The following is a 26,551-nucleotide window of genomic DNA, read 5'->3' on the forward strand; positions in this document are numbered from 1 at the left end:
CCTGCATGCTGAAGCCTGGGGGTGCTGAGCTCAGCGCGTCCAGGCTTCGCGCACCTCTCCACAAGCAGCGGGAGCCGGCGCTGGGCTCCCACGGCTTGCCGAGAGCTGCCTGTTCTGGGGGCTGGGGTTGGGGGAAGGTTGGGCTTCCCCCGCCCCAGCCCTGCACCTGGGGGAAAAAATAATAATTCCCCCCCTTTATTTCCCCCTCAAAAAACTACGTGCGCCTTATGGGACGGTGCGTCCTATAGGGCGAAAAATACGGCATCGAACGCTGGCACCCTATCTTTCATCTACACTTCACAGCTACTGGGAACATCGCTGAACTTACCTACCTTCTTCTTGAACTTACCTAAAAAACAAAAATTGAGTCCAGAAGTTGTAAGAACTTAGGAAAATCTGATACTGCTAGTTCACTTTATTTTAGATAGCTTATAAGTTTTCATGGCATTTTATAAGTAGTTGTCTTATTCTCACAAATCTGATAAATGGTGAAAAATTGTTTTTGAACAAGAATATTAATTATGTCAATAATTGCCGCCTATGTGCTGTATGGGTTGCACAAAGCTATTGAAGTAGCATACCATGAGATAAAATAGAAAAGATAATAAAAACCTGTGCTACAGTTGTACACATAAGATTTCATAAAATGCCTGGGTCACACCACAGAAGGAGGTTCCTGCCTCCACAGATTCTATGAACAGCACTGATAAGGCATAGTCAAAGAATAATTGATCATTTGACTGCTCATGTATCTTCAAATATAGTTTACGGTGGTCAAATATTTAATAACATCAGGTTATTACAGCTCAGCAACGGCAACGGGAGCTGATGAAAGTTTAACAGGATATGAGAATCTTGGAGCTCAAGTCCTAGTTTATTGTGAATCAGGATGTTGGTTCATACCCCCCACCCCACCCCACCCCACCCACTTTCTACCTAACATTCTGGGTCTAACCTAACAAAGGCTTTTTTATGAATCTGGTTACCATTTCCACAGCACTGAAAGAAAAAGGGAACGATGCTTTCAGCAAAGGGGACTATGCACTGGCTATTCAGAAGTACACTGAAGGCCTCAAGAAGCAAAAGGATATGCAGGTGCTGTACACCAACAGAGCACAGGTCAGTGTGGGGCAAGAACAACAAATGATGGCCACTTTATCCCCACAGCAGGTAGTTGATTTGGTGATCTAATCTTGAGTCTGAATATAAGCAGTGCTAAAGATAAAGCCATAGATTTGTGGTTGCAATTGAAACAGACCACCTGGTTTATTGGCAAACGATGCTTTACCTGGAAAATAATATTTTCACATTGGAAGATAATATTATTAACTTGGAAGGAAAACATGGCAATGTTATTCTAGTCATTTGTAACATTGGGTCACCAACTCCTTCCAGATATCCTGCATTAGAAATGCATTCATTTTCTTAATGCATTGCATGATTCCCAGGACTGTATGGCCTTGGCTTAGTATTGCCCTCCTAGTACCCACCTATCCGCCAACGCATTGTCTGCTTCTCTCATGAGAATTGCACAGCTGAGCTTCAGTGATGCACGTTTTCAGGCAAATTTTGACTTTGGGAATTAGCATAGGGACATTTTCCATTTCCATCACAACATTTTCTGGTGCCCCACAGAGTTGTCTAAATTAGCATGTTTATTTAGCAAACAGTACTAACCACTGAAACTTTCAGGCTTGCCAAATATTTTATTTGCGATTTCAAATGACGTCCAATCATGTGCAGTAGTCAGAAGCATCATCTGCTTATGCAATCTGGGACCTGGATATTCGAAAGGTTTCCTCTGCTTATGTGAAACCATCCCAATGCCCTTTTAAAATGTGTTGGGCTATTGGGTTGTTGTTTTTATTTTGATTATGTATTTTGTGGTTTTATATTTTGATTTTATTCTGGGAAATGGCCTGAGACCTGCAGGTATAGGGCAGTATATAAATTCTAATAATAATAATAATAATAATAATAATAATAATAATAATAATAATATCCAGGGTTGCCATTTCAGGTCCCCCGCCCATGCCCTGCCAAAAAGAAATCAGACTCTCTGGGCTTGTGCCAGAGATTGGGCCTTCTCCATGCTGGCACTAAGATTTTGCAATTCCCTCCCCAGGGATATCCAACAAGCCACATCTTTGTCTATTTTTACATGGACTTTAAAAACATTGTTGTCCCTAAATGGTTTTTTTATATGTTTGTTTGTTATTGCTTACTTTCTTTTTATGCTGTGCTGCTTTATTAATTGTGAGATTTTGTTGCTTTTATTATTTTAATTGTAAATTGTCATTCAGCGAATCTGTTCTTAAAAGGTGGGATATGCATATGTAAAGTAAAGAAATCAATAAATTGTGCTAGTTCTTATGGATACATAAGAAGGATGCATATATAAGAGGCATGACAGGTTCAAAAGAAAAGTATAGATTGGTGGGATTACCGGTAGTATAGCACAGTGGGTTTTAAAAAGGGGTGGTATTCAGCTAAGTTTTGAATACACTGTTGTTTGCATTAGTCTGTCTCGAGAGATAATGGAGCGCACCTCTGGGGGTGAAGTCAAACCACTGTGTTAGCAACACCAACATGACCTCTCTAGAGTGCAAGCCTAGGCAGTGTGTCGTCTTCTTCTTCTTCTTCTTCTTCTTCTTCTTCGGCAATCACTCGTAGTCGAGTAAGATTGTTTTCCATAAACACGATTTTAACAATGAGTCCGTAAGTGACTGTGGAGGCCAGTTGTGTGTATGGAGGTCCTGGTCTACCCAGATGACCTCGCTGATGAAAAAAGAGCAATACGTTTGGCACCAGCTTGACTGCAGGAGTTGACAGAAGGAGGCGTACAAGGCGCCATGCATCTGTCTTGGAGACTCCACTCCAGATTTGTGTAGGGTTTAATCCTTAGCCTTTTCTTCTCCCGAAGATATCCTGTAGTGTAGTGGTGGTTTAGGATCAGTGTTTCCTTCTCCTGCCTTTCCAGGTTGATGAGCCCCATCTGCCCCTTTCTTCCCTCTGCACACAGCAGGTGTAGTAGCTGCCTTTTTAACAGTTTGACCCACTATTAGTTTCATCTGCTCAATCTGCCAGAGTCTGTCTTCACATGCAGGGGAAGTCCCTAACTAACCAAGGGTTACCCTCACCTGGTTGACCAGTCGAAGTCGTATCTCAGGGTGTGGCTTCTGTCACATGCTGACAGCTTCTAGGTGCCACAGGTGATAGCTGAGTGCAGGATGAAGACCAAAGGTAAAACTAAAAGTGCTTGCCAACCAATTTCCAGCCAATACCCTTTTGGAGGCACAAGTAATTCAGCTAAATGTGCATTACAGTTGCTCCTTTGAAATTTAGCCAGACCTTCAGCACCTTCTAATGGGAACATAGACATAGTCTTTATGGGCCTTTCTAGAGTCTAAGCATGTTCGAAATGAGCTACAAGCAGCTCTGTGCAATTATTGCGTCCCCTTTCACATTCCTTATAATAGGATTTGATGTGCTTCATTTCTTGCCATGTTCTCAACAATGAATATTAATAGGATATCTAGGAGAAAATATGGTCGAAAGTTACTGGCAGAATATTGCAGACTCTGCTCTTTGACAAAACTCATTCAATTCCACTTATCCTGCATTCTGCTCTGTTAAAGGGGATGCAACTCAGGCATGCTATATGGCTACTGCTGACATCCTGAAAGATGCTAAAAAATGAAGCCAAATTCTCTGGTACAAAAGTGGTGTAAGACAGTGTGCATCTGTGGCTCCTTGGGGGCTCTTAAAATATCAGAGTCCTTAGATATTTGTGTGTGTGTGTGTGTGTGTGTGTGTGTGTGTGTGTTCCAGAGTATCCATTAGCAGGTGAACCAAGCTTTCCTGGTCCCAACATGTCATAGGGTTGGGGAGCTGACAGGCTTTACACACTGGAAAGCATGGTGTGTGTCGGGGCAAGTTGCTTCCCTTCCCTTGGGGTATATCTTGGTCACCAGGTTGTCCACTACAGTGCCTAACTGGCAGCATAAAATCTCCAGGACACATTATTTGAAGGCTCACAAAGTGCCACTGCTCATCCTTCATAAAGAACTGTATGCACTTCACATCATGAGTGGAACTCTCCAGATCTGTACTGTCATTTTGTCAAGCATTTTAAGAGGCTATTACATCATGTGGTTGGTCACGAACTCTTAGATTCATCTCTCACAGGACAGCCAACTGATGCAAAGCACATCTGTAATATTGTAGTTTTGACCTTCAGGTTTTTGAAGAGTCAGATTCCTCTGATTTAGGACCTTAACTCTTAAATGCCTTTGTAGGAGGAACAGCTTCTGTTCTAATTAATGGTGCTTTTGACAATAATTGAAACAGGGCTGGAATTCATTGCCTTAAACCCAGAGGCATAGAGGTCCCTTTCTGATCATGGGTTCAATGCTTTTTGACCTCTCCCTGTTTTCTCTGGTTTAATTTAATTGAAGACTCTGTGAAGGTGTGCCTGGGAGAGTAAGGAGCATCTGTCAAGGGTTACTTTTTGTAGCCTTTCCAGAGTGTGTGCAGGTTTTATCACTTTAATTGAGTTTAATTAATTAGCTGAGATCAGTTGAATACTTTGAACAAGGAAAGACTCACAGAAATGACCTGTCTTTTAGTTAGCAACTGTACTTCAACTTATAGTCCTCTGTTGATCCATTTTGTTTCAGGCCTACATCAAGTTGCAAGACTATGAAAAGGCTATCAGTGACTGTGACTGGGCTTTAAGGGTAAGAGACCCCCTACATTTCTCAACCGGCCAGTGTTGAAGAAGGAAAGTGTTGGGTACATTCAACCTAGTGGTGTGTGAATGAGACAATACAGGTGATGGAGGGACTGGGTAGATCCATCTTCCAAGCTATTAAATACAAACCAACCATTAAAAGAAAAAAGTACCCCAAGGAAAGTTTAGGCAGCCAGATGAGCCACTTTTCATGGCACAGGGAGGTAGTAGCTATTCTAGAGCATCATGAGAAAACTCTCATGCTTTTCCAAACCTCTATGCTTCACGACCCTTTGTTGCCATGAACCTCTCTCTTGCTTTGTGATGGCACTTGCAGATGACAGTCAGGCCAGGTAGATGAAGATCTGCACTTGGATCAAGGGGTCCTTGCTGTTAGGCAACCCAATCACTCTCTCAAACCATATTTCTGGTGGTAAAATGGCTATCATGACTAGGCTACTAGTCTTGAATATATTACCTCCCTTACTGGTTGCTGGCTATCACAAATGGGGAGAGTGCCATTACTCTTATATCTTACTGGTGGGCTTCCCAGAGGTATTTGGATGACCTCTGAGAACAGGATTCTAGACTAGTTGCACCATCTAGTCCGGTAGAGTTCTTATGTTCATGAGCCTGTTCCATATAATGGAAATCTCAGGAGGTCAAAATGTGTTAAAGATTCCAAAATTATTCGCAATTAAAGAAAGGTGATGCATTGGTTATGATTACTGGATTAAAATTAAGTCCTATGCTTCCTTAAGAGACACTGAGTTGTCTTCCTGGACAGTTTCTGGCTTTCCATTAAAAACCTAAATGAGATGCTGGATGTCCCAGAGCAGAGAAGTTTTAACATTTATATCTCTCCTTTATTTAATTAAAGATTGATGTAATTAATGATAAATTAATTATCTTGTGACACCTTCTAAGATACGTGTAAAACTTGAAGATTAATATTCTTGTTCAGTTCCCCGAGCATATGTGACATTGACATATTCACTTGACACCCGGAACAAGGAAGAGCTGAACGATGATGCATTTTAAGTGATTTTTTTTTAAATCCTGATTTCCATTAAGCAGTGCATTGCTGACAAAGCTCAATTGTGTCACCTCAGATATATTAAGATATTCATGAGTTTGTGGTATTCACTTAAGGCAGAAGAGACCAGCTGATCCGCTGCCATTTGAAATCTGATTTTCTTGGTTGGTTCTTTAAAAAGCCCACAAAATTTACGCAGGAGTACAGGAAGTCAGAATACTGTTCCAGCTAGTTCAGTATTGTCTACACTGTCTGTCACTTGCTTTCAGGGTTTCAGGCAGCAGGTGTTCCCAGCCCTCCCTGGAGATGCTGGGGATGAAACCGCAGACCTTCTGCATGCAAAACAGATGCTGTTCTGTGAGCTGGGGCTCTTTCCTCTAATCAGCAAGAGCCTCTTTCCACTGTCATCAGTATTCATGCAGTCAGCCTGTGAGATTCACTCAACCATAGGCTCCCGTATGACCACCTGGAGTGATTCCTCGGGCATTTGTCTCCTTGGCCTGCCAAGGTGGCACCCTGTGTTTTGCCTGGAGGATCCCTATGCTAGGGTTCCATAGAATGTCTTACAGCTTGCCCCTCCACAGAGCTGGAAGAGGAGTTATGCCGGGGCGACTTTTTCCTGGATTGCCTGGGAAATGCACTCCAGCTGCTACTTCCCATGTAGTCAGCTTGCTTATTAGTTGCAGATTAAAGTGCTCTTCCAAGAGGTCCTCTATGTTGTATGTGGGTGGGAGTGATGTTGCTGTTTTTGGCTGAGAATCTGCAGTTTCACAGCCGTAGGATTAATCTGGTTGTGCATTTCCCCAACTCAGTTTCTTTCTCTTTGTCCTTTCTCGATGAATAATTTCTCCTTATTTTGTCAGGGTTCCAAGGGTATAGCCCTATATCCTGATCTGACTAGGATTTTTCATCTCCCGCCAGTCTTTACTGGCTTTTGACATTCTGTGTTTGGGGCTGTTCACTCCCCAAAGCCAGAAGGCACATTAACGCCACTTCTTGCAGCCCTGCCTGTCAGTGGATGTTGAGTGAATGTTGTCCTTGGCTGTGATCCTGTAAGTACCTGCAGCCAAAAGCTCCTTTGTCTTCCAATGTTGGTGTTGCTGTCCCAGTCATTTGCCTTTAAGATGAGAAGAAAGACTAATGTCCACTTAGGATTTGAAGCCTTGAAAGCTTTCTGAAAGATTGTTTTTCCTGCCACTTGTAATATCATAAGTGATGTTGATTTAGCGGGGTGAGGGTGGAAGCACTAGACAGCAGGCCAGCAAAGGTGCAGCAAAGCAGCTGCTTTCCCCAAAAGTCTGGTGAGTATCTGTCAGTATAAGCGATGACTGCATTTCAGTATAATTTCCTGCCAGGGTGGCTGAACAGCGTTTTAGATGTCCTGATAGCAGACACCTTTAAGAATTAGATCAATCTATTTGATTTTACTTCTTGGGCCCCAAGAGAAGCATCACTGCCTTCTAATTACAACATACCTGCTGTACAGGTTCACCGTTCTGTGCTCAGGGCTTGAAAAAGAAACATGACAACAGACCATTACCAGTTCTTCAACTGTCAGTCCATGGTTTCCCAAACTTGGGTCTCCTGCTCTCTTTGGACTACAACTCCCATCATCCCTAGTTAGCAGGACCAGTGGTCAGAGATGATGGGAACTGTAGTTCAAAAACTGTTGGAGACCCACGTTTGGGAAACCCTGTTTCAGTCAATCTGGAGACATTTTCAAGTGGCTAGAATGTGTTTTCTTAAAACCTTGTTGGTCTGCCTTGTGTTTTGAATCACGGCCAAAGTCCAGGCTCCTTAGCATCCTGCAGTAGCATTCCTTCTAAGGGTGGTAGGCAGTTGGTTAGCATGGCATTTCCCTATGAGTCTGGGAAAAGCTGGAACTCAAGGGCAGAGCACATACCTTGCATAGATGAGGTCCCAGGTTCAATCCCCAACAGCATCACAAGGTAGGGCTAAGAATGTCCCTTGCCTGAAACCCTACTAGTCAGTGTGGCTGGGTGGGCCAATAGTCTGACATGGTATAAGACAGCTTCCTGTGTACCTGGACTTTGTCCTGGCTCGGTGGGACACTTTGTTATAAGATAGTACTCTAAAGGTACGGAACAACTGTCAGTTTGTAGTAACTGACTGTTGCTGTTATTGTGTAGTGCCAGGTCAATAGTGGAGACCAATAGCTGAAGGCTTGACTGAATAATTCTGTTCAATACAGTGTGATGAAAAATGCATCAAAGCTCTCTTCCACATGGGGAAAGCATATTTGGCCCAGAAGCAGTACAGTAAGGTAAGTCCTGTTGACTTTTAGGTATTCATATCTGTTCTATGCCAGTTTATCCATTCATTTAGACAGTTATCCAGAATTCTCTCGGTTTTCACACGGCGGACTTCTGTTTGTTCTTACATGCTTATATGTTTTTAGAAAGAAAGGTGAGCGCCAAAAAGAAGGTATGCTAAGCAGCCTGGTCCTGATGAAATCATGTTCAGAATGTGTAGGTTTGCTGCTTTTGCAGTTAACTTGCTGACAAAAATGTTGCAAAGCTTTTTTATGGGTTTTATTTTAAATCACTGGCTGTCTCTATTCTAAGTGAGGAAAAGCAAAGGAGCTGATCCATGTCTGGGTTGGAGATACCCAGGAGAAAAAGTAGAATTTCCTTTCTAGTGCCTGTCTACAGGAATGTTTGATAATGAATAGATTCAGAGCAGGCATGGAGGGGGAAATGTAACCCTTTCTTGCCCTTCTTTAAATTTAACCTATTTCCTCTGAAGTCAGTATTTGCATTGGGAGGAAATCCCCCATTGATGGATCTCCTGTAATTGTCCCTCCTGTAAAATCTTGCCCTTTTTCTTTCAGTCCAGAGAATGCTACCTGAAGATTTTAGACATTGATCCTGGAAAAGAGAAGCTGTGCAAAGGTAAGGAGTATAAAGAGCCTTTCACTTTCCTGCTGCTGCCATCCTGCTGTCGACTTTAAACTAGCTTCCTGTATTTTGAAACACGATGTTTGTACTTCTGGCTTGCTGCTACTTAAACACCAGGACCCGACACTTAATTGGAACATCGTGCTTTACGTTCACCGAATTCCATTCCATTAGTTTTTGCTATAGGTTATGTGTCCTGTTTAGGTCTACATCCCCCCCCCTTTGGACTTTCAGACTACATACACCAAGTAGACTTGGAGGAGAAAAGGCAGCACGAGGAGGAGAGGGCCATGGAGGAGCTTGAATCTGGAAAACAAACAGCTGTGTCAGTGAAGGAGTTGCTCCAGAAGCTTCGCATCCCTGATGAGAACATTCTGTACTATGCGGATGGGATTAGGCTTCTGACTGCGTTGATGCAAGACTGTGAGTACCCCCAGGATGTGCATATAAGTAGCAGGCCTCATGTTTGAGAGGTGCTCAGCACTTGTGACCTGAAATGCTGCTTACTGAAAGCCTCGAAGAACACTGTTTTGAGTGGTTTGTGCTATGCTGCTTGCTGCTCCCTCTGTCAGCCCTGACTTTAGTGATCTTGTTTCTTATCTCTGGGTATTGGGTGAGCATGTCATGATACTTCTCTGACATGATTATCTTTGAATTTGTTACAGGCACTGAGCAAGCCTTATTTAGGACAAACAATGGCTTCAGTATCATCAATGACAACGCAGTTGTACAACGGTAAGGTCTCTCAGGTGAAGAGAACAGAAGGGTGTTACAGGCCAGAGCAATAGCAAGTCTATTTCCAAGAAACACAATCGCCCGTATGAAATTCAGATGGGCTGATCAGCCGATAATGTGGCAGCCAGCTGCAAAGTTTTACTGACTTCTAGGTAACCCTTTGCACACACAAAAAATCTGCTCTTTTGGATGTGTAAAGGAAAATTGGTGCATCCTCCATGCTCCTTCCGAAGGCTTAGTCTTTTTAATTTGTCAAGCCTGAAGGTAAGTGTAGGTTAGGAAAGCATAACATAAAAGGGTATCAGATCTAGGAGTTCTAAAGCACCACATTCACCCAAGGCGGAAGACCTCCACTAGTTTCAGCCAAAGGCAGTGTACACTGTGCTGATTTTCACCAGGAAGGGAGTTCAGGCCCCCTTTGCTCTAACTGCTGGAACTTTTTCTCAGTATCTCTTTAATGTTTTTAGAATCAAAGCAGAGGATCTTCCTGCAGGATTTATGAGCTCCTTGCTTCATATTGTTTCATTTTTGCAATGTGCTAAGTTGTACTTCTTGAAAAGCAATAACTCTGGTGACTTTAAGTGCTACTCTCAGCTGCCTAAATCTGATGCCTGGAGGAGATCAAAGACATTTGTTCACTGCTGATTTCTTTTTAATTCTTTCGGAAAACAGAACAAAGAGAGATCCAGGGGAGCTGTAAGTGGAATGAGTGAATGCGAGCAAAAGCCGTCTGTGCAAAATGTAATAGTAACTTGAATGGTATCTTGAAGTCCACAGTGATTCAATCCATTAGGATGGGAAGAATCTTTTAATGGCCTTCTGGGAGAAAACAGGAGGCCTCTTGTAAGGCACCTGGAGAAATGTTAAAGCTTAGAACTGAGGTATAAGAACATAGGGAGCTGCCTTATATTGAGACAGACCATCAGTTTTTGCTTTCTAAGTAGACAGATAAAATCCTGCACTCTCTGCTAGTGTGGCCCTGAGTTGCATTTTGGGGGGACCATTTTTTTTTGCCAGCATAACATTGCTGTGTAAAAAAATACATGGCCTGGCTGGGCAGCATCCAGCCTGAGAAAGCACCTTTCATGATTCAAAAGCCTGCACCAATGTTTTAACCCCCAGTTTGTCCAAACAAAAGGCTGTGCCTCACTTGCTTCATGTTTCCTTATTCTGTGGGACCAGCACATCTCCTAGGGCCTGCCCCTCTCCTTGATGCTTAATGAACCTGTTTATTTTCCAGGGTTTTCCACACCAAGACAAAATCTCCTGATGAAGTGGAGCTGTTTATTTCCATTCTCCTTCTGTGGCAAGCAGCCTGCAAAGACAATGGTAAGCAACATCAATTATTGTTAATGTATTATGAATACGGCTTTTGACTCTGCTTGGAAGCATTGTTTTCAGTGATTCACTCCTGTGAGTGCTCATCTTTCCAAGATCCTGCAACAAAGATTTGCAGGTCAAATGTAATTACGGCAAATACAGCATTTGCAGTGAGCCTCTGGACTTCCCACTAACAATTCCCTGAGGCCCTTCACAAAGCTTCTGCCCATTAAACTTTTTATATTCAACCTACTTCTCGGAACTCCCACCTTGGCCTCCTCTTTGCTTGTGCTTGGACCTCAGGAGCACTTTCTTAGCTATTAATAACTAATAGTCCTTTGCAGTTAATAATGGCAGTGGTGTAGCAAGATTACCACAGGGGAGAGGTTTTGCATCATCTTATTGTCTTTTGTGTCCATGTGGCTCTGAAAATCCTTGACTTAAGTTATGTGTCAGTGCCAGATTGAAATGGTTAGACATGGCTCAGTCTCACATTTGTGTTAGACAAAGGAGTCCGGCTAGCGTCAAGCTTTCTCTGAAGGCATGTTCTCAGAAATTAGATGGCTGCAGGATACAGCCAGAGGGACCAGAGGTTTCTTTTTTTGGGGGGAATGGACTTTCAAAAAGATGGTGGAGAGAAATAAGCTAGACAAGTTTCTGGAGCATGAAGTTGTTCAAATTAAGCCTTAAGCTGCACTTCTTGTGTCCTCCAGTGATGCTTGAAAGATAGGACTAAAAGAGACATGTGAATTGCTTCTCATGTATGAATGAGATATATAATTTGCCCTTTAGAAATGGCACGAGGGAGGAGAGAGGGAGGGAAAGGAGTAATGGAGAGTGCAGACAGAACACTCTTCCTTTTACATTACTCCTACAGACATATCCCTCAAGCAGATGACAGAGCAGTGCTCACATAGCTGAGTGATTTTGGAACAGAGACAAAATTGCTGACAAAAGACTTTTAGAGTACCTGGTGGAGCAAGCTGATTTTTTTTTTCTTTCTTGTTTTCTTTTCCAGAGGAGAACCAGCGCCTGCTTCTCACTCATCCTGATGTCAACCTGCAACTTCCTTCTCTGTTGCTCTCTGAGGTGCCCGAAATCCAAGAAGAGTGCTTAGCCCTGCTTTCTCTCTATGCAGAAACAGAGAATGGGAGGATCCTTTTGGTCCGACACCTGGACACAACTAGGTATTGTATTTTAATCTGGCTTGCTTAAGCAGTCCCAGTTCTTCTGCAGAAACAAGGAAGAGCAGGAAAAATTGTCGGGGCTGAAATAGTCATGTTGGGGCTCAGTCTCTGAAGCTGAGATTACGAGCAGTACAAGCATCCTACATATTTTCAGTCCCAGTGTTAGCTTTTCAGACTGCTTGGAATGGGACCTTGGTTTTTAAAGTTTGAGGAGCATTCCTTCAGCATCTTTTGCTTTTGGATTAGGAATTGGGCTTGTCTTCATTGAGTCTGACTTGACTTCCTTTTTTCCAGTTTCTGCAGAATCTTGCATTTGGCCTTGGGGCTTGCACTTCACTTTCCAGTGTTTTTTCAAGCAGCCACTTACTGAGGGGTGGGGAACAATTTTCAGATTGAGGGCTACATTCCTTCATGGGCAGCCTTCAGGGGCCACATGTTAGGGGTGCTTGAGGCAAAAGTGGGCAGAATAATAGGTGTGACAGAAGGGTACATTCTAGCCAGACAAGCACCAGAATTGTCTGCCTGCCTGCCTGCCTGCCTGCCTGCCTGCCTGTTTGTATCTCTCTCACCCCTCTCTCCATCCAGGCAAGCAAGAGACATAGTCACAGTTAAGCACTTGAAGAGGGGGACATATTCTGTAAGAGTTCCAAGGGCCAAACAGAGAGGCCCGGAGGGCTGGATTTGGCCCCTGGGCATGAGGCTCCCCACCCCTTTGCTCATCCAATCCTACATACCAAGGCTGTCCCTTTGGGTGGAAAGCAGGAAAAGGAATGGGGGTAGGGAGATTCTGCTTCCTCCTCCTTCAGCAATAGCTCCTTCTTACTGGGCACCAGAGTTCAGAAGTGGCAAAGCACTTATAGACAAGCTGAAGCAAAATGGCTGCTCCTTAATTTCTTTGGGGAAACTCACGTCGATCTCCCTGGGTCCCCCCACCCACAGTAATAAGTTTGCTGGTAATAAAGAAAATTCCCTCCAAGAAAAACACAGTCTCTGGGGTAAATGACACCTCAGTGGTGTAATTAAAAGCAAAATACTTCACTGTTTTGCATTGTTTGTAAGCCTAGCCAGGAATTAAAAGGCATCTCAGTGTGTTGAAGAAGTCTCATCTGGTATCGTGGTAAAAGGCTGTGCTCTTGCCTGCTTGGAAAGTGTGGTTTAAGCTTGTCTAGTTTTGCCTTAGCCCTACATGGCGGATGGAGCAGCAGTGTGCAAAGGTTTAGCAGAAGGTGAGGTGTAGATGAATTTGCAGCCATTCGGGACTCAAAGCTATTCTCCTGGCATTGAGGGTGATGGAGCCACCAAGACAGCAGCAGACTATGGCAGATGTCAAGACCAGGGAGTGAATGAGCTGCAGCTGCTTTCTCTCTTGCTGCTTCTTCAAGAGATTTAAAGGTCTATCCAGGGTGTCTGAGAGCATCACCCTCGTTAGGGCTATAATACACAGGACAGAGATGACATTTTGTGCTAACAACCTGATTGTTAAGCTAGTGCATGAAATGCTAGGAGTGAAGGAGAACACTTTTTTTAATCTAACTGATGCTACTCAGATAGTCAAGTGCAAAGGACATAAAATTATTACTTTTGCAAAATGTGGTAAACCTCATATTGAAGCACCTTTTTGCAGTTAAGATACCAGGCCTATCACTACAATTGCTTATATAAGCATGTGTTTCCAACTGCAATCAGGACAGATTTTAGTTATTGACTTGATCTTGGAGAAAAAGATCCACTTGCATTCTTCTTGTACTTCATTTGGACCTTGCATCAATTTTTTTTAGTTTTAAGTTTGGGCTTGTCGATTTGGAAATTGTAATCAATAACTTCTAGGATTATAGTGTCACTGTGCAGCATTAAAAATGTGTGCAAAAATGATAATCTGCTTCGATTTGCTGTTTTTAACTTGGACAATCCCCCCAATTGAAGAATGACATAAGTTTAAATACATCATTTTGAAATCACAGAGGAACAAAAGACATTTCTAACACTTGTACCAACATTTTATAACATGAAGTTCCAACACTGAGGCAAATACATTTAAAAAAAAAAATAGAATTTCTATTCATAATGCAGCTATATTTTGGTGAGTCAGACTCCTTTGTCCACTTCTGTAGAAAAGACCCAACACTTCACTGACCGCTTACTGTTCCAGATGACATAATTTGCCTGTCTACGCCAATGAATTGCTTGTCTCACCCACCCACTCTAGCTATTTCATGTGATTTTCTTAGCATGAAAGAAGGTGCATCAGAGATACTTGGATGGATAGTTTTCATTGGGAGAGTGATTGCTTTGAGTATAGCTTGGGTTTGTTTCCTTTCAGTGATAAGAACTCACTAAAACTTAGTCCTGTTCTCCCTCCTTCCCTCCTCACCTGTCTGTATGTTTCTCTCTCTCCCCCCCCCCTTGTTAAGTGCCTTGTACAAATAAAAATTCAACGTGACTTGGAATGCAAATCCACGGTTTAAGCAGCCCAATGGGGATTCTACCCTGTTTGCTTACCTCTGCTATCTCGGTGACCCAAGACATCTTTGGCTTTGTTTTTCAGGTGGCTACACATCTTTATGTCCTTCATCAAGGTTTTTAACAGCAGAGCTAGATGTGCCTTGAAATTGCTGACCAGCTTAGTCCCAGAGGAGAAGTAAGCTGCCCTTCTTAGATTCCTTCCTCATCCAGAACTAGCTTTGGGAGTTTACTGAATCCTGACATTCATATCTAAACTGTAGACTGCTTTAACAGGGCAGGGCTTGCACCCTATGTCTGAGAAGACCTAGGTGGCAACCACTAAGATGCAAATCTCTAAAGAGTCATCTTGATTGGAATAGTTTTATGGAGGTTTGCTTGTAAAGGGAGGCAATGTATTGCTGCCTGCCAATTGCTGGGGAGCAACAATGAGGGAAGGCCCTGGACATCAAGCCCTGCTTGTGGCCTTCCTGGAGGTATCTGGCTGGTTGTTGGAAGAAGCAGAATGTTGGAATACATGAGCCCATCTGGATCTGGCATTGGTATGCTGTCTCTGACAATGGAGATTCCATAGGGCTATCATGACTAGCATCCATTGAAGGCCTTGTTCTCCATGAGTTTGTCTGTTCCTCTTTCAAGGCCACCTGAGTTAGTGTTCATCACCATATCTTGTCTTAGTGAATTATGACACTGAGTCAGAGGTTTGGGCATCTGTTTGGAAAGGCTTGGCGGGCTTAATATGTCCCTCGAGTCATCTGTGGAAGAACAAGAGCCCAGGCATCTGGTCTGGTTGGCCACTGTAAGAACAGGATGAGTCATTGGCCTGATCCAGCAGGCTCTTGTGTTCTTAAGGTCTAAAGATCAGTCTCACTTTGTTACCAGGTTCAAAATTCAGTGCCGTATCAAACTCTCCACAGAGACTTTGCCACTATTCATAGAATTACTGGTAAGAAAACCTCTCTGTTCCTGAATTTTGATTCAAAGCCTTGTTTTTGTCCATTTTGTATGCCTCAGCTTGGTTTCATTTCAAATTTCTGCAAGGGATTATTTACAGCTAAAACTGAAATGCATAACATAGACCTGGAAGATGGTAGGCAGGATGAAAAGTTGGAAATAATTGGAGGCAGAATGAGGAAAAAGAAAAAAAACAAATGGGCAGCTTGGATGTTTCCTGAAGCCCTTTTTGAATTCCCAGATTTGTCAGAGGGATTGTGAAGGTGGCAGGTGGGCACGATGAGTTTGGGTCTTGAGTAAGCTAGGCAGTTGCTTTTCTTTTGCCATACCCTTGTGCCTAACTCTGGTGCACTGAGACAGGAATCACCATGGAGTCTGACTCTCTGGATCCGTGAAAAGGGATCCAGAATCTGTTTTTAAGTACTTTTACAAATACTAAATCAAATACTAAATTCAGATAGAACTTTAGGTTCCCAAGGTGCTTCTGTCCCTCATCAGTGTTTCATCCATTTTTGTTCTCAGCAGTGGGGAAAGAGTTTGTTCATGGCTAGTGTTGCACACTGGGATTCAGCTGGTTTAAGCAGCAGCCCTGGAAATCCCTCCATTGCTTCTGGAATTGAGTGACAAGGACATGGCATGAGGTCCTCATAACAGCTTGATGAAGCCGTTTCCATTAAAAAGAAAATTACATTGTTGGATTGTTTTCTGCTGATCTCAGGGCTGCCCCCACAGAGATTTGGCATTTCCTCGGGGATGTTCATTTCCAAATACTGTAATGAAGGAATGAAGGATTATTTTTCAGTAGAGAGGGAATCTTCTAAAATTTCTAGTCTGGTTGTGGAGTATTATGGGTGGATATACAACAAAATTCACATCGTGCCAACCTGTTTTCACTCATTTCAAAAGAGTTCTGCTGAGACACTGAACGAGCTGGGCCTCGCCCATTGCATTGCCATCATGGGAGACATGTGCTCAGACGTGGTCATCCGAATGCAGATGACTGAAAGCCCAGATTGCTGGCAGGCCTGTTTGAGTTTTCTGGTGAGTAGGTGTGACCTGGCAGCATGTTCTCCATTGGCTGAGTTTGTCCCCTCCCATCTTGTATGGGCTGTGGTTGCTTCCTTCTCTTATTCCTACCTTTGCTTCTCTGTGCTACTCTTTTTTCAATATTTAATTCTTGCTTCTTAAATAAAACACAAAAGTTAATACTGAATGCAAAACTGAGCTGCTAAGACATATGCCACCCAATAATATCAAACCCAAATGTTGATGCAATCACGGGTACAAAGCTTCAGAGTCATTTTTTTAAATGTGGCTTTTTGAAATGACCCTATAGAGCAGGGGTCAGCAAACATTTTCATCAGGGGGCCGGTCCACTGTCCCACAGACCTTGTGGGTATTTATATTTTTCAAATATTTATATTTGAAAAATATAAATACCCTGCAAGCCGGTCCCTCAGCTGCCTCTGGACCTGGAGGAGGAACGTACTCTGCACACGCTCATGAGCACGTCTTGGCGGCACCCGCTCACCGGCGTTGTTGACAAGCAGCAGCTGCTCCGTCGGCCCATCCCCCTGGAGATCCCAGGCGGCGTGGACCACGCGCTGTGGCCCATCATCCGAGGCCAGGTCAGCAGGCAGGCCGCGCACAGCTCACCCTCCAGCTGCTCCAGCGCGGCCGCTGAGTGTGCCACCACCAGCAGCGCTGAGCCAGGTGCCAGGTGCAGTCATAGCAGGTGCGCCAAGCTCTGGCTGAAGCCCCACAGTGCACCCATCACGATGCCCACGGCACAGCCCAGTCCCGCCGCCCGCCCCCCGGCCTCTCCATCCATGGCCGTGCTGGGTTTACCTCAGTGCAGGGGCAGCGAGGCTTCGGATTGGCTGCAGGAACTTCCTGTAGCCAATCCAAAGCTGCGCCAGCGTCACTGCCTGCCCAGAAGCCGTGCCAGCGTCACGGAACTCAGTCCCCACGTGGTGAGGTGTCTGCAGCACCCGGGGACTGACTAAGCGGGTGGCAGGGTCCACGGACCGGATTTACGGGGGGGGGGGCATCTGGCCCCCGGGCCTTAGTTTGCCGACCCCTGCTATAGAGCATTAACTTAAGTCACTTTTGCTTTAGCCATACTCTTCCAAAGCATTAACTGTTTCAGAAAATAAACTTCATTCCTCACAAGTAGAAGTTTGTAATCTCACCTTTGGAATGGGGTGGGGGGTGGGGAGACAGTCAACTTGCAAGGGAAGCCCAACCAGAAACCTTCCTTTCTTGTTGCAATGGAAAGATGACCTCCTTTAACAACCTGTCACTGTTTTAATAGCATCATACCCTCTGATCTGGATCTAGTACGGTGTTATGGTCTCATGTAACTAACTACCTGAAGTTGCTTCATACTGAGTCAGACCACTGATGCAAATAGTCCATTAATGCTTGTGTAGTAATTGGCAAGGGCTCTCCAGGGTCTCGGGGAGAGCAAATTCCTTTTCATCCTTTCATCTGGATATGCCAGGAACTGAACCCAGAACCTCTTAAGTAAAAAAAATGTGCTTTGCCTGCCCCAAGGAGTGGTCAGATTCAATGAGTGACCAAAAGGGGAGTGCATAGTCCCTGGAGCAGAAAATATGAGGAAGCTATGAGCCCCAGACACTGAGATTTCCACATACCTCAACAGTTTTTGTGAAAACCTAGTGTGCTTATTTTGTCTTCTCCCTGTGAAGGATGAGTGCTGGAACAAAGGCAAGGCCACCAGATACCCAGAGTGTCTCTATGCACTGCTTGGCCTGATGATGAACCTCTCTTTGGAACCCAATTTGCTCCTTCAGGTAAAGTGTTGGGCTCTCTCACCTATCCTTTAGTTGATTTGTTGGTTTCCCAAAGTGGAATTGAATTTAATACCTTTTGTGAGCCTTCCCACCTCTACTACTGTGGCTGTGAAGCTGTGTGTAGTCTTTTACGTTCCCAGAATGTGCCCCTATACCCACCCACCCCCAATTCCTAAGGACAGGTGCACCAGCCAGTGACCTCTTTTTGTGTGTGTCACGGATACACCCAGGAACTTCATCTAAATTCTGGAGAGGCCGCACCTCCATAACTTGCCAAAATCAGGCTTTTGGCTCTTGCAATTGCACATGAGTCCACTGTTTATATTTAAAATTAAAAACTGCATCATCCATGTACATGACACTTGAGGAGAGGGCAGCATAAGTTGGGATGAGACATAGGGTTGTATCTGAAGTAGTATAGTACGGAGTTAAAAGTCACTGAGCTGTTTGCTTGTTTCACTGTTCAGTGTTTTGGGCCAGTGGAACGCTGTTGCCAAGAGAATATATGAGCAGGTTGCTGGTAATTTGGTTACACAATAGGTGGCATATTATGCTGTTCAATGAATTTCCTCCGGTGCAGCTGTTGCATTCTTCTCTTGTGCTACATTAAAACTCACCGGTCTGCTAGTACACAAGTCCTTGCACTTAGCTGACGGAGAATGTTAGATGCAGTCCATAGTGACAAGCATTGTCACCGAGAAGGGATCTGAATCAAAAACTGTCCAGTCCAAGTATAAATTTACTGCCCTGTGACTTAGAGCACTGTTATATGTCATACCTCAGAGGAGCCTTCCTGCTAATCCAGTAATTAGGAGCAGTAATTAAGCTGCTGTTCTCAGCTGACATTCTCACCTTATTGGTTCTTTTCAGGATCTTGCCATAGAGATTTCTGGGAAATGCATGTCCCTCTTTGACTGTAAAGAGGGAAGAATTGTGACAGTAAGTGGTACTTGAGTTGAAGGAAAGTGGTAGGATTAATATTAAATGAATGTGTTTTGTTGCTCTCACAGTGCTGTGATGTAAATTTGTTTTCTTATTGAGCTTTAATTATATATATGTATATTATTATGTATTATATAATGTTGTACTGGCTTTGGTTTTAACAAAGAGAGGGCTATAAATTGCCTACATAATGCTCTTATGTCTATTCTTATCGTCTCTTGAGGAAGCATGCAGATTGGGACTGGGATGTTGCCAGAAGCAGAAAAAGGTTTGGGGGCAAAGGCAGTGGGAAGGAAAGAAGCAGCGGCTAGCTTGGAATGCCCACAGGCTGCCTGCAGAGGATTACGGCTCAGAAATGAAGTAGCAGTATGTAACTGGTGAATCCTCCTCCTTCTTGGGAGTCACTTCTCTTTGCTCCCAACCGTGATGCCTTTGCCATTCCACTCTGGCTTTAAACTAAGGATTTTAGCTTGGAAACTGAGGCACAAATAAACATAGGAGTTGTCCTTCTGTAGCCTGAGCTATGCTTTGTCTCAGATTAATACCAAAACGAAGTTTGTCAGGCATGATGAGCTTCCTTTCCAGTTAATAAATGTTGAGTATTGGCTTGCTATTTTATTTTCTGCCTTGACAGTGTCTATCCAGCAATATATAAAAGTAAAAGGTCCAGTCCAGTCAGCTCTATCAAAGGACCATGACATGAACAAATATGATAGCTTTTTTTTTTTTGAAAGAAGACAAATCAACTTCTCTCTCTTACCGCCACCTTCAAATTTCTTCTCCTTAAGCGAGCAGTTGGGCTTTTAAGTCACATCCTGCCAATAAGTCCAGAGGCACGGGAAGAGGCAATAAACAATGGCGTGGTGAGGAAAATGATCAGATTTCTCAAGGTAATTCGCCAGTTTCAGGTTTCTATAACATCTAGAAAGTCAGTGTTTTCATGATAGTGCCCTGTACAATGAAGGTATAGTTGAACCTGGGCTAGAGGAGCATAGGAAGCTGCCTTTATACAGAGTCATATGATATCTACACTGACTGACAGTGGCTGTCCAGGATTTCAGCCAGAGCTCTCTCCCATCCTTACCTAGAGATGCTGGGGATTGAATCTAGGACCAGGGGTGAAACTCTGCTTTATTTCACCTGGGTCAGACCCAGTTTGGCACTCCCCCATGTGTATTTGTGGGGACACACACACACACACACACACACACACAAACAAACAAACACAGGCTGGGAGCCTCAGTGGCACCCCTCTGGAGGCTTCACCCAGGGCAAAAAATTGGCTAGCCCCCCCCCCCCCCCAGTTATGGTTCTGCCTGGGACCTTCTGCATGCAAAGGAGCTGTAGCCCTTCCCCTGCCTTATACTAAATCCGAAGCAAAAAGCACTGGGTGCAAAATGGACCCTCTGGTTATACAGAAACTAGGGTTGCTTATTATAGGCATTTCTCTTTCTTTCCTGAAAATGTTCGCACTTTAAGTTATATGGAATCAGAACATTGATGCATCTAGACTGGTACTCATTGCCATAGCTGTCAACTTTTCCCTTTTCTTGCGAGGAATCCTATTCGGAATAAGGGAATTTCCCTTAAAAAAGGGAAACATTGGCGGCTATGCTTATTGCTGTTTTTGCTGTAATGGAGCAGATAATAATAATAATAATAATAATAATAATAATAATAATAATTATTATTATTATTATTATTATTATTATTTATTATTTATACCCAGCATTAGCCCAGCATTTGCCAGTTCTGAATTGGTAGTGTTTTCCCAAAGTCTATCTTGCCACCTGCTGCATGAGATGCAAAGCATGTGCTCTACCACTGAGCTATAGGCCCAACCTTTCCTTAGTATATATACACCTTAGAAATAATTTATGGGATTGCCCAACTACCTGCACTACTATTAAGGTTCTCCCCCTGCTGCCCCTTCCTCCAGTGTGGCAATGTTCTTTCCAATAATGTTTATAGTTTTTTTGCCACCCTCTTCTGCTGAAAAAGAAGAACATAAGATAGCTGCTGTCCTCAGCCTTATAATCTAAAAGAAGGAGTTAATAGAAGGAAGGTGCCCTGAATACATCTTAGTCCTTTAAAACTAGGGGAGAGGCAGCAGTGCACCCACCTACAATGATACTCTCACTGCTTTCCGCTTCCTCCCCCAGGAATCCCAGAAGTTGTAGTTTAGTGAGGAGGCTGAGATACCTCACCTCTTAAGGTAACTGTTATGCCTGGATGGAGTCACAGCAGATAAAGGATGCTTGGAAACTGCATGAGATTCATAGCATTGCTGTGCCTCACTCCCAGCATATCCAGTCTGCAACCATTTGAAGAATTCTAGGCATTCCTTTGGCATCTTAGCATGGCAGCAATGAGGTCAGTGCTCACTTTTGCCACCATTCCATCTTCACCCATGCAGGCTACTGCATGCATAATATAATAAATAGAATATAATGAATAAGTATAAGATAATGAAAAGCAAAATTTAGCAGGAGCAGAGAGGAAGGAAAATAATTTACAGAGTGTTGGATGACTCCGTGGCCTTAGCTCTTCACCTCTAAATAATGTTTCGGCCCAGAGAAAATGGTCTGGGTACCTATGAAAGCTGAAAGAAGAGACCTTTTATATGTTCTGTTTAATGTGCAGTGAAGCCATCCCTTGGATGGATTTATTCACTTATCAGCAATTCATGTATGGAAATGAACCATAAGAAGCATCATTAGAACTGCATATTCTTGGGAGCGCCCATATTCCTGTTAGAGGTCACAGACTGTTGTAGTGTTAGAGCTTGAATCTGATTATGAGGCATTGTCTGGGCATAATTAGGAGCTAATATATTTAAAGATGGAAGAAAATTATTACTCTCAGAATGCCTAAATACCCCATGATTTGCTGCCTTGTCAGAAAGCACCCATAAACTTTCTGGAACTGAGGGCCTTGTCGTATATTTCCGAGCCCCAGAGTGCATAACTAGACATTTAATGGATGCCTCTTTTTTTACTCCAATCCAGGCAGATGGGCAGATCACACATGGCTATGCAATGAAAATCCTGGCTGTTTGTGCCAAAAGTAGCCAAGAGGCACAGGAAGAGATTGTGAAGCTGGATAAAAGTAAGTCTGGCTGCAAAGAGTTGATCTGGGGCAAGGACCACAGACAGGGATCTCTGCTGTCTACAGGATGAAGCAGGACCGTTAATCCTATCTTACGTCCTGCAGAATCCAAATTCATTTTACAAACGGTAGCCTTCACCACTGCATAATACAGCCTGCAGTCATTCTTAAAGTGCAGCCTGTTGTGCCTGTTTTCTATGGAGAAAATATGTTTGTGCGCGAAACGGTAAACCGCCATCTCGGAAGAGGAAACAGTATCTTGCACTCGTTTAAAGGGAACAGTTTAAGGAGCAGAAAAGAGGGACGCTATACTCTAAGCAGAGTTGGTTTTGGGGGGAGGAGGGGAAATCTATATTACAAGGCAAACACAAGCTTCATTGTGAGCCTCACTCTTAATCCGAATGTGGAGACCAGTTGGGGGGCACGTTTGTAGAGTAGAGATTAACTGTTCTCCACCAGCAGATTCTCCCTTAAAAATTCTCCCCTGCCCCCGCATCAATTTTGACATAGTCCCCCCCCCGCCCCCCAAAGCTGGAGGCAATTGAGCTGGGGGAAGAAGGGGAGAGAAATGGCTCAGAAGAGGGGAGACTGCTTTGGAAAATGCGCGACTTTGGAAGGGTTATGCAACCTCTCTTCTTTGGGTGCTCCCTTTTCATCACCTTGGCAAATGTGAGTTGTTGCAAACACTTTGCTGAGGGGACACATAGCAAATAAAGTAACTAGTTCTGCCCTTAGTAGGATTTTATTGACCCCGATAGGGTCAAGGAGAGGAGCCCTCCCACCTCCCCAGTTCTAGCCTGCCTAGGGCCTGTAATGCATTTGGGCCTCTAATGAGAAGCTGAGTTTTGGAGATTTTTTAAACAATAGACGAGTGACAGTTTGATGCAGATACAGAGACATCACCTTGCCAACAAAGGTCCGTATAGTTAAAGCGATGGTTTTCCCAGTAGTGATGTATGGAAGTGAGAGCTGGACCATAAAGAAGGCTGAGCGCCGAAGAATTGATGCTTTTGAATTATGGTGCTGGAGGAGACTCTTGAGAGTCCCATGGACTGCAAAAAGAACAAACCGACCCATTCTTAAGGAAATCAGCCCTGAGTGCTCACTGGAAGGACAGATCGTGAAGCTGAGGCTCCAGTACCTTGGCCACCTCAGGAGAAGAGAAGTCTCCCTGGAAAAGATCCTGATGTTGGGAAAGATGGAGGGCACAAGGAGAAGGGGACGACAGAGGACGAGATGGTTGGATGGTGTTCTCGAAGCTACCAGCATGAGTTTGACCAAACTGCGGGAGGCAGTGGAAGACAGAAGTGCCTGGCGTGCTCTGGTCTATGGGGTCACGAAGAGTCAGACACGACTAAACAACAACAACAACACCTTAGTGCAGGACACCGTTTCTTAGGGCCACTTCTGAAAGGACAGTTCTGAGATTATTCCTGAGCAACAACTTTGAGCTTTTGATCTTAGAGCTCATTTCAGTTCTCTTCCCCACCCCCAAATCAAGTTGTTGCGTACCTTGGAAACCTGCTCTGGGAAAGCACTGATGCCTACAGGTGACTGCTCAGACAGTCATTAGATGTCTGCGTAATAATCTCCATCTAATTGCAAGGTAATATTGGGACCCTGCCTTGGAACAGGTTGACTTTTAGATCATTAACATGTAACTCCTGCAAGCCAGCTTCCATGTGCATGGTGTTTCTTGAAAGAGGAGAGCGGTGTCTCCTCAATGGGATGAAGTGTGAAATCCTTGGATCTAGCTGGTTCTTTCCCCACCCATAAAGCAGGCACCTTGAAGGAAGCTCTCCCACCCTCCTAGCTTGTGGAAAGTCACACCAGACCCCTCTCGGTACAGAACCGCCCTTTGCTGCTTCAAAACCTTTTCAGCCCACCTCTCTGTTACCCTGACACTAAATTGCTTTCTGTCCAGGCCCTGTAGGTCAGCTTGCAAAATGGCTCCCCTGGAATGTGGGTGGAGCAGCAAGTAGCAGGTTGGCTCTTTTCAATTTATTAAAAGACTTGACATGAGTTTAATCTGCATTTTCTCCCTACTCCCTGTCCACAGGGCAGCCGTGTTGCTGCTAGATCTTCTTTTCCAAAGAACCATGAGGGTGTTTGGCATTGAGGGGACAGAGTCTTTGGTTACATCCCTTACTCTTTTGCTGATGTTTGACACCGTTTCTCTTTGGCTCCACACAACCTTGCAGAATGTAAGATACTGCTGAAGTTTCTGCGCTCAGAGAATGAGGTGTTGGCAGGAAATGCCGCTTTCTGCCTTGGGAGATGCTTTGAGGTGCCCGGAGCAGCCACTAATTTGCTTGACGTGGATATTGTGCGGATTTTATTGAAAGTCGCTGGCAGGGATGCTCAGAGGACGTCTGCGCAAGAGAACGCAGCCATTGCTTTAGGAAAGCTCTGCACAGCTGATGCCAGGCAAGTATCCACAGATGTGGGCTCACTGAGGATTGTCCTTGTTCTGTTGGTTTTATTTATTTGTTTACTTGGCATATTTATGTCCTGCTGAACTACCAAGTGAAGTTCTCAAGGCAGCTTCCAATATATTTAAAATACAGAAAGATGCTAAACGTTACTATGCATGTAATCACAAAAGGTGAATATTAGTTTCCCCTTGCCCTAGAAATAGCTGCCAAGCCCCTGACATGTAAGTCTCTCCTTCCCTCCCTCATTGCCTCCCACAATCCCTGGCTTTGGAGACAGATGCAAGGCATGCTGGGGGAATAAAGGCTAGATTTCTGAGAAGCTCATTTTTTATGGCTTTCTGGTCTCGTTCTGCATTTGTTCGTGCTAATATTTATTGGCAGCCACCCTTGGAACTGATGTTATTTGGCAGATTATGAACAAATATTGTAAATCAGTACACATTCAGCCACTTTGGTGGGCTTTATACAAACAGCTGTAGTGGTCAAGGCATCAAGCGGTGAATGATTTTTGTGTGAGAGAGATAATTGCTTGACTGTTCTGACACATCACAGCCAAGTAGTGAGATCAGGGTTTTCCAGTCAGTCAGGTTTTTATCATTTTTCAGACAGTGTCCATTATAATATCATCTTTTGTTACCTTCTGGAATCCCTTTTGACATGTGGAGTGGGCCAGGAAGTGCTGAGTTCTGAATGCACATCATGTGGCTTTCTGAAGCAGGACAGGTTTTGCCAGTTGCAGATGGGATGTTTGTATGTATGTGTCTCGTGCATACAGTTTGTGCAAGAGGAAAGCAACGATCTGCGGTGAAAGCGGGAATGTGCTGCAATGTGAACACACCCTCGTGCAATAGTTATCAAGAGTGTGGAGTGCTTTGATTCAGAACACATTAAAGTACTTCTTCATTCAGTGGAATGGAACTTGCTCCCACAGGAGGCAGTGATGGCTACTTACCTGGGTGACTTTAAAAGAGGATTAGACAAATTCATGGTTCCTGCCCAAATTTCTGTGCTTTGCCTCCATGGTCAGAGGCAAAATCCTTGGGAATTGCAATTGCAGAATACCACAGGAGGGGAGATTGCTCTTGTGCTTTGGTCCCGCTTGCATGTTTTCCATAGGCACCTGGGTGGCTACTGTGAGAACAGGATGCTGGACTAGATTGGTCCTCTTTGGCCTGATCCAGCAGACATTTCTTAAGTTATTAGGGCATTGTGTGTGAGAGATCTGGTGCCAGCCAATCCAGCTCCCCTGCTCTCCAGTATGCCAGCAACAACTAAACTCTGTTGTGTCAGGAGGAGGAGGAATTTACAAATAATAAGCTTTTTTTATCTGCTGGGAAATCCATTGAAGAAGGCATGCAGGTTCCCTTTCAAGTTGCTTTCTACCCATTTGAAACCATTGGCAGCATGGAGATAAATTCAACAGTGTAAATAGGTTTTGATGGATCTAATAATGGAATGCTGAATGGTTTAGTTTATGTAAAATATGCAGGGATTTACGTTACACAAAATGAACCATGGAAAGGAAAGAGAGGAAGTCATTGATATTTTAAGGTTGTTAAAATGAATACTCTAAATTGTAAAACAGAAAATTTAATAAAAATTAGAGAGAGAGAGAAAGAGCTGCTGTCTACGACTCTGATAAGTGAGCGACACATAACTTCATCTTTTGCCCTGACAATTGCATTTGACTTAATCTTCCTCTTTTGCTTTGCAACTTCTAGGCACACTAGTCGGCTGCGGGAGCTGAACGGAATGGCAGTCCTCAACACCTCTTTGAAGCACATGCAGGGATTTTAAAGGCTTCTGTAAATGTTCCAGAGCATGTTTACAAAGTCTGCCATAGCTCTGGTCAGGGCTGCACTTTGTTTTTGTAATAAAGAGGATTAATTGGAACAAGGCTACTGTTTG

General features: G+C 43.8%; 1 protein-coding gene across 7 annotated transcripts in view; it reads left to right on the top strand.

Moving 5' to 3' along the window:
• TTC12 (tetratricopeptide repeat domain 12) overlaps positions 1-26,539 on the top strand; it is a 37,482-nt gene extending 10,943 nt beyond the window's left edge. For 4 of the 7 annotated variants that reach the window (XM_082200972.1, XM_082200978.1, XM_082200973.1 and 1 more), the window contains exons 6-22: positions 998-1,119; positions 4,680-4,739; positions 7,981-8,052; positions 8,620-8,680; positions 8,921-9,109; positions 9,352-9,421; positions 10,662-10,750; positions 11,760-11,928; positions 14,474-14,566; positions 15,271-15,334; positions 16,249-16,383; positions 18,054-18,158; positions 19,029-19,097; positions 19,889-19,990; positions 22,109-22,208; positions 24,410-24,635; positions 26,365-26,539. In XM_082200972.1, coding sequence (XP_082057098.1) covers positions 998-1,119; positions 4,680-4,739; positions 7,981-8,052; positions 8,620-8,680; positions 8,921-9,109; positions 9,352-9,421; positions 10,662-10,750; positions 11,760-11,928; positions 14,474-14,566; positions 15,271-15,334; positions 16,249-16,383; positions 18,054-18,158; positions 19,029-19,097; positions 19,889-19,990; positions 22,109-22,208; positions 24,410-24,635; positions 26,365-26,440 — 1,802 coding nt within the window. In that variant the 3' untranslated portion in view covers positions 26,441-26,539. Of the gene's footprint in view, positions 1-997; positions 1,120-4,679; positions 4,740-7,980; positions 8,053-8,619; positions 8,681-8,920; positions 9,110-9,351; positions 9,422-10,661; positions 10,751-11,759; positions 11,929-14,473; positions 14,567-15,270; positions 15,335-16,248; positions 16,384-18,053; positions 18,159-19,028; positions 19,098-19,888; positions 19,991-21,262; positions 21,473-22,108; positions 22,209-24,409; positions 24,636-26,364 lie in introns of those variants that run through there. The other 3 variants (XM_082200975.1, XM_082200974.1, XM_082200977.1) reach the window with 3 other exon arrangements.
• Positions 26,540-26,551: the final 12 nt, after the last annotated feature.

This window comes from Podarcis vaucheri (genome assembly GCF_965113315.1).
Source record: "Podarcis vaucheri genome assembly, chromosome: 15".
NCBI lineage: Eukaryota > Metazoa > Chordata > Lepidosauria > Squamata > Lacertidae > Podarcis > Podarcis vaucheri.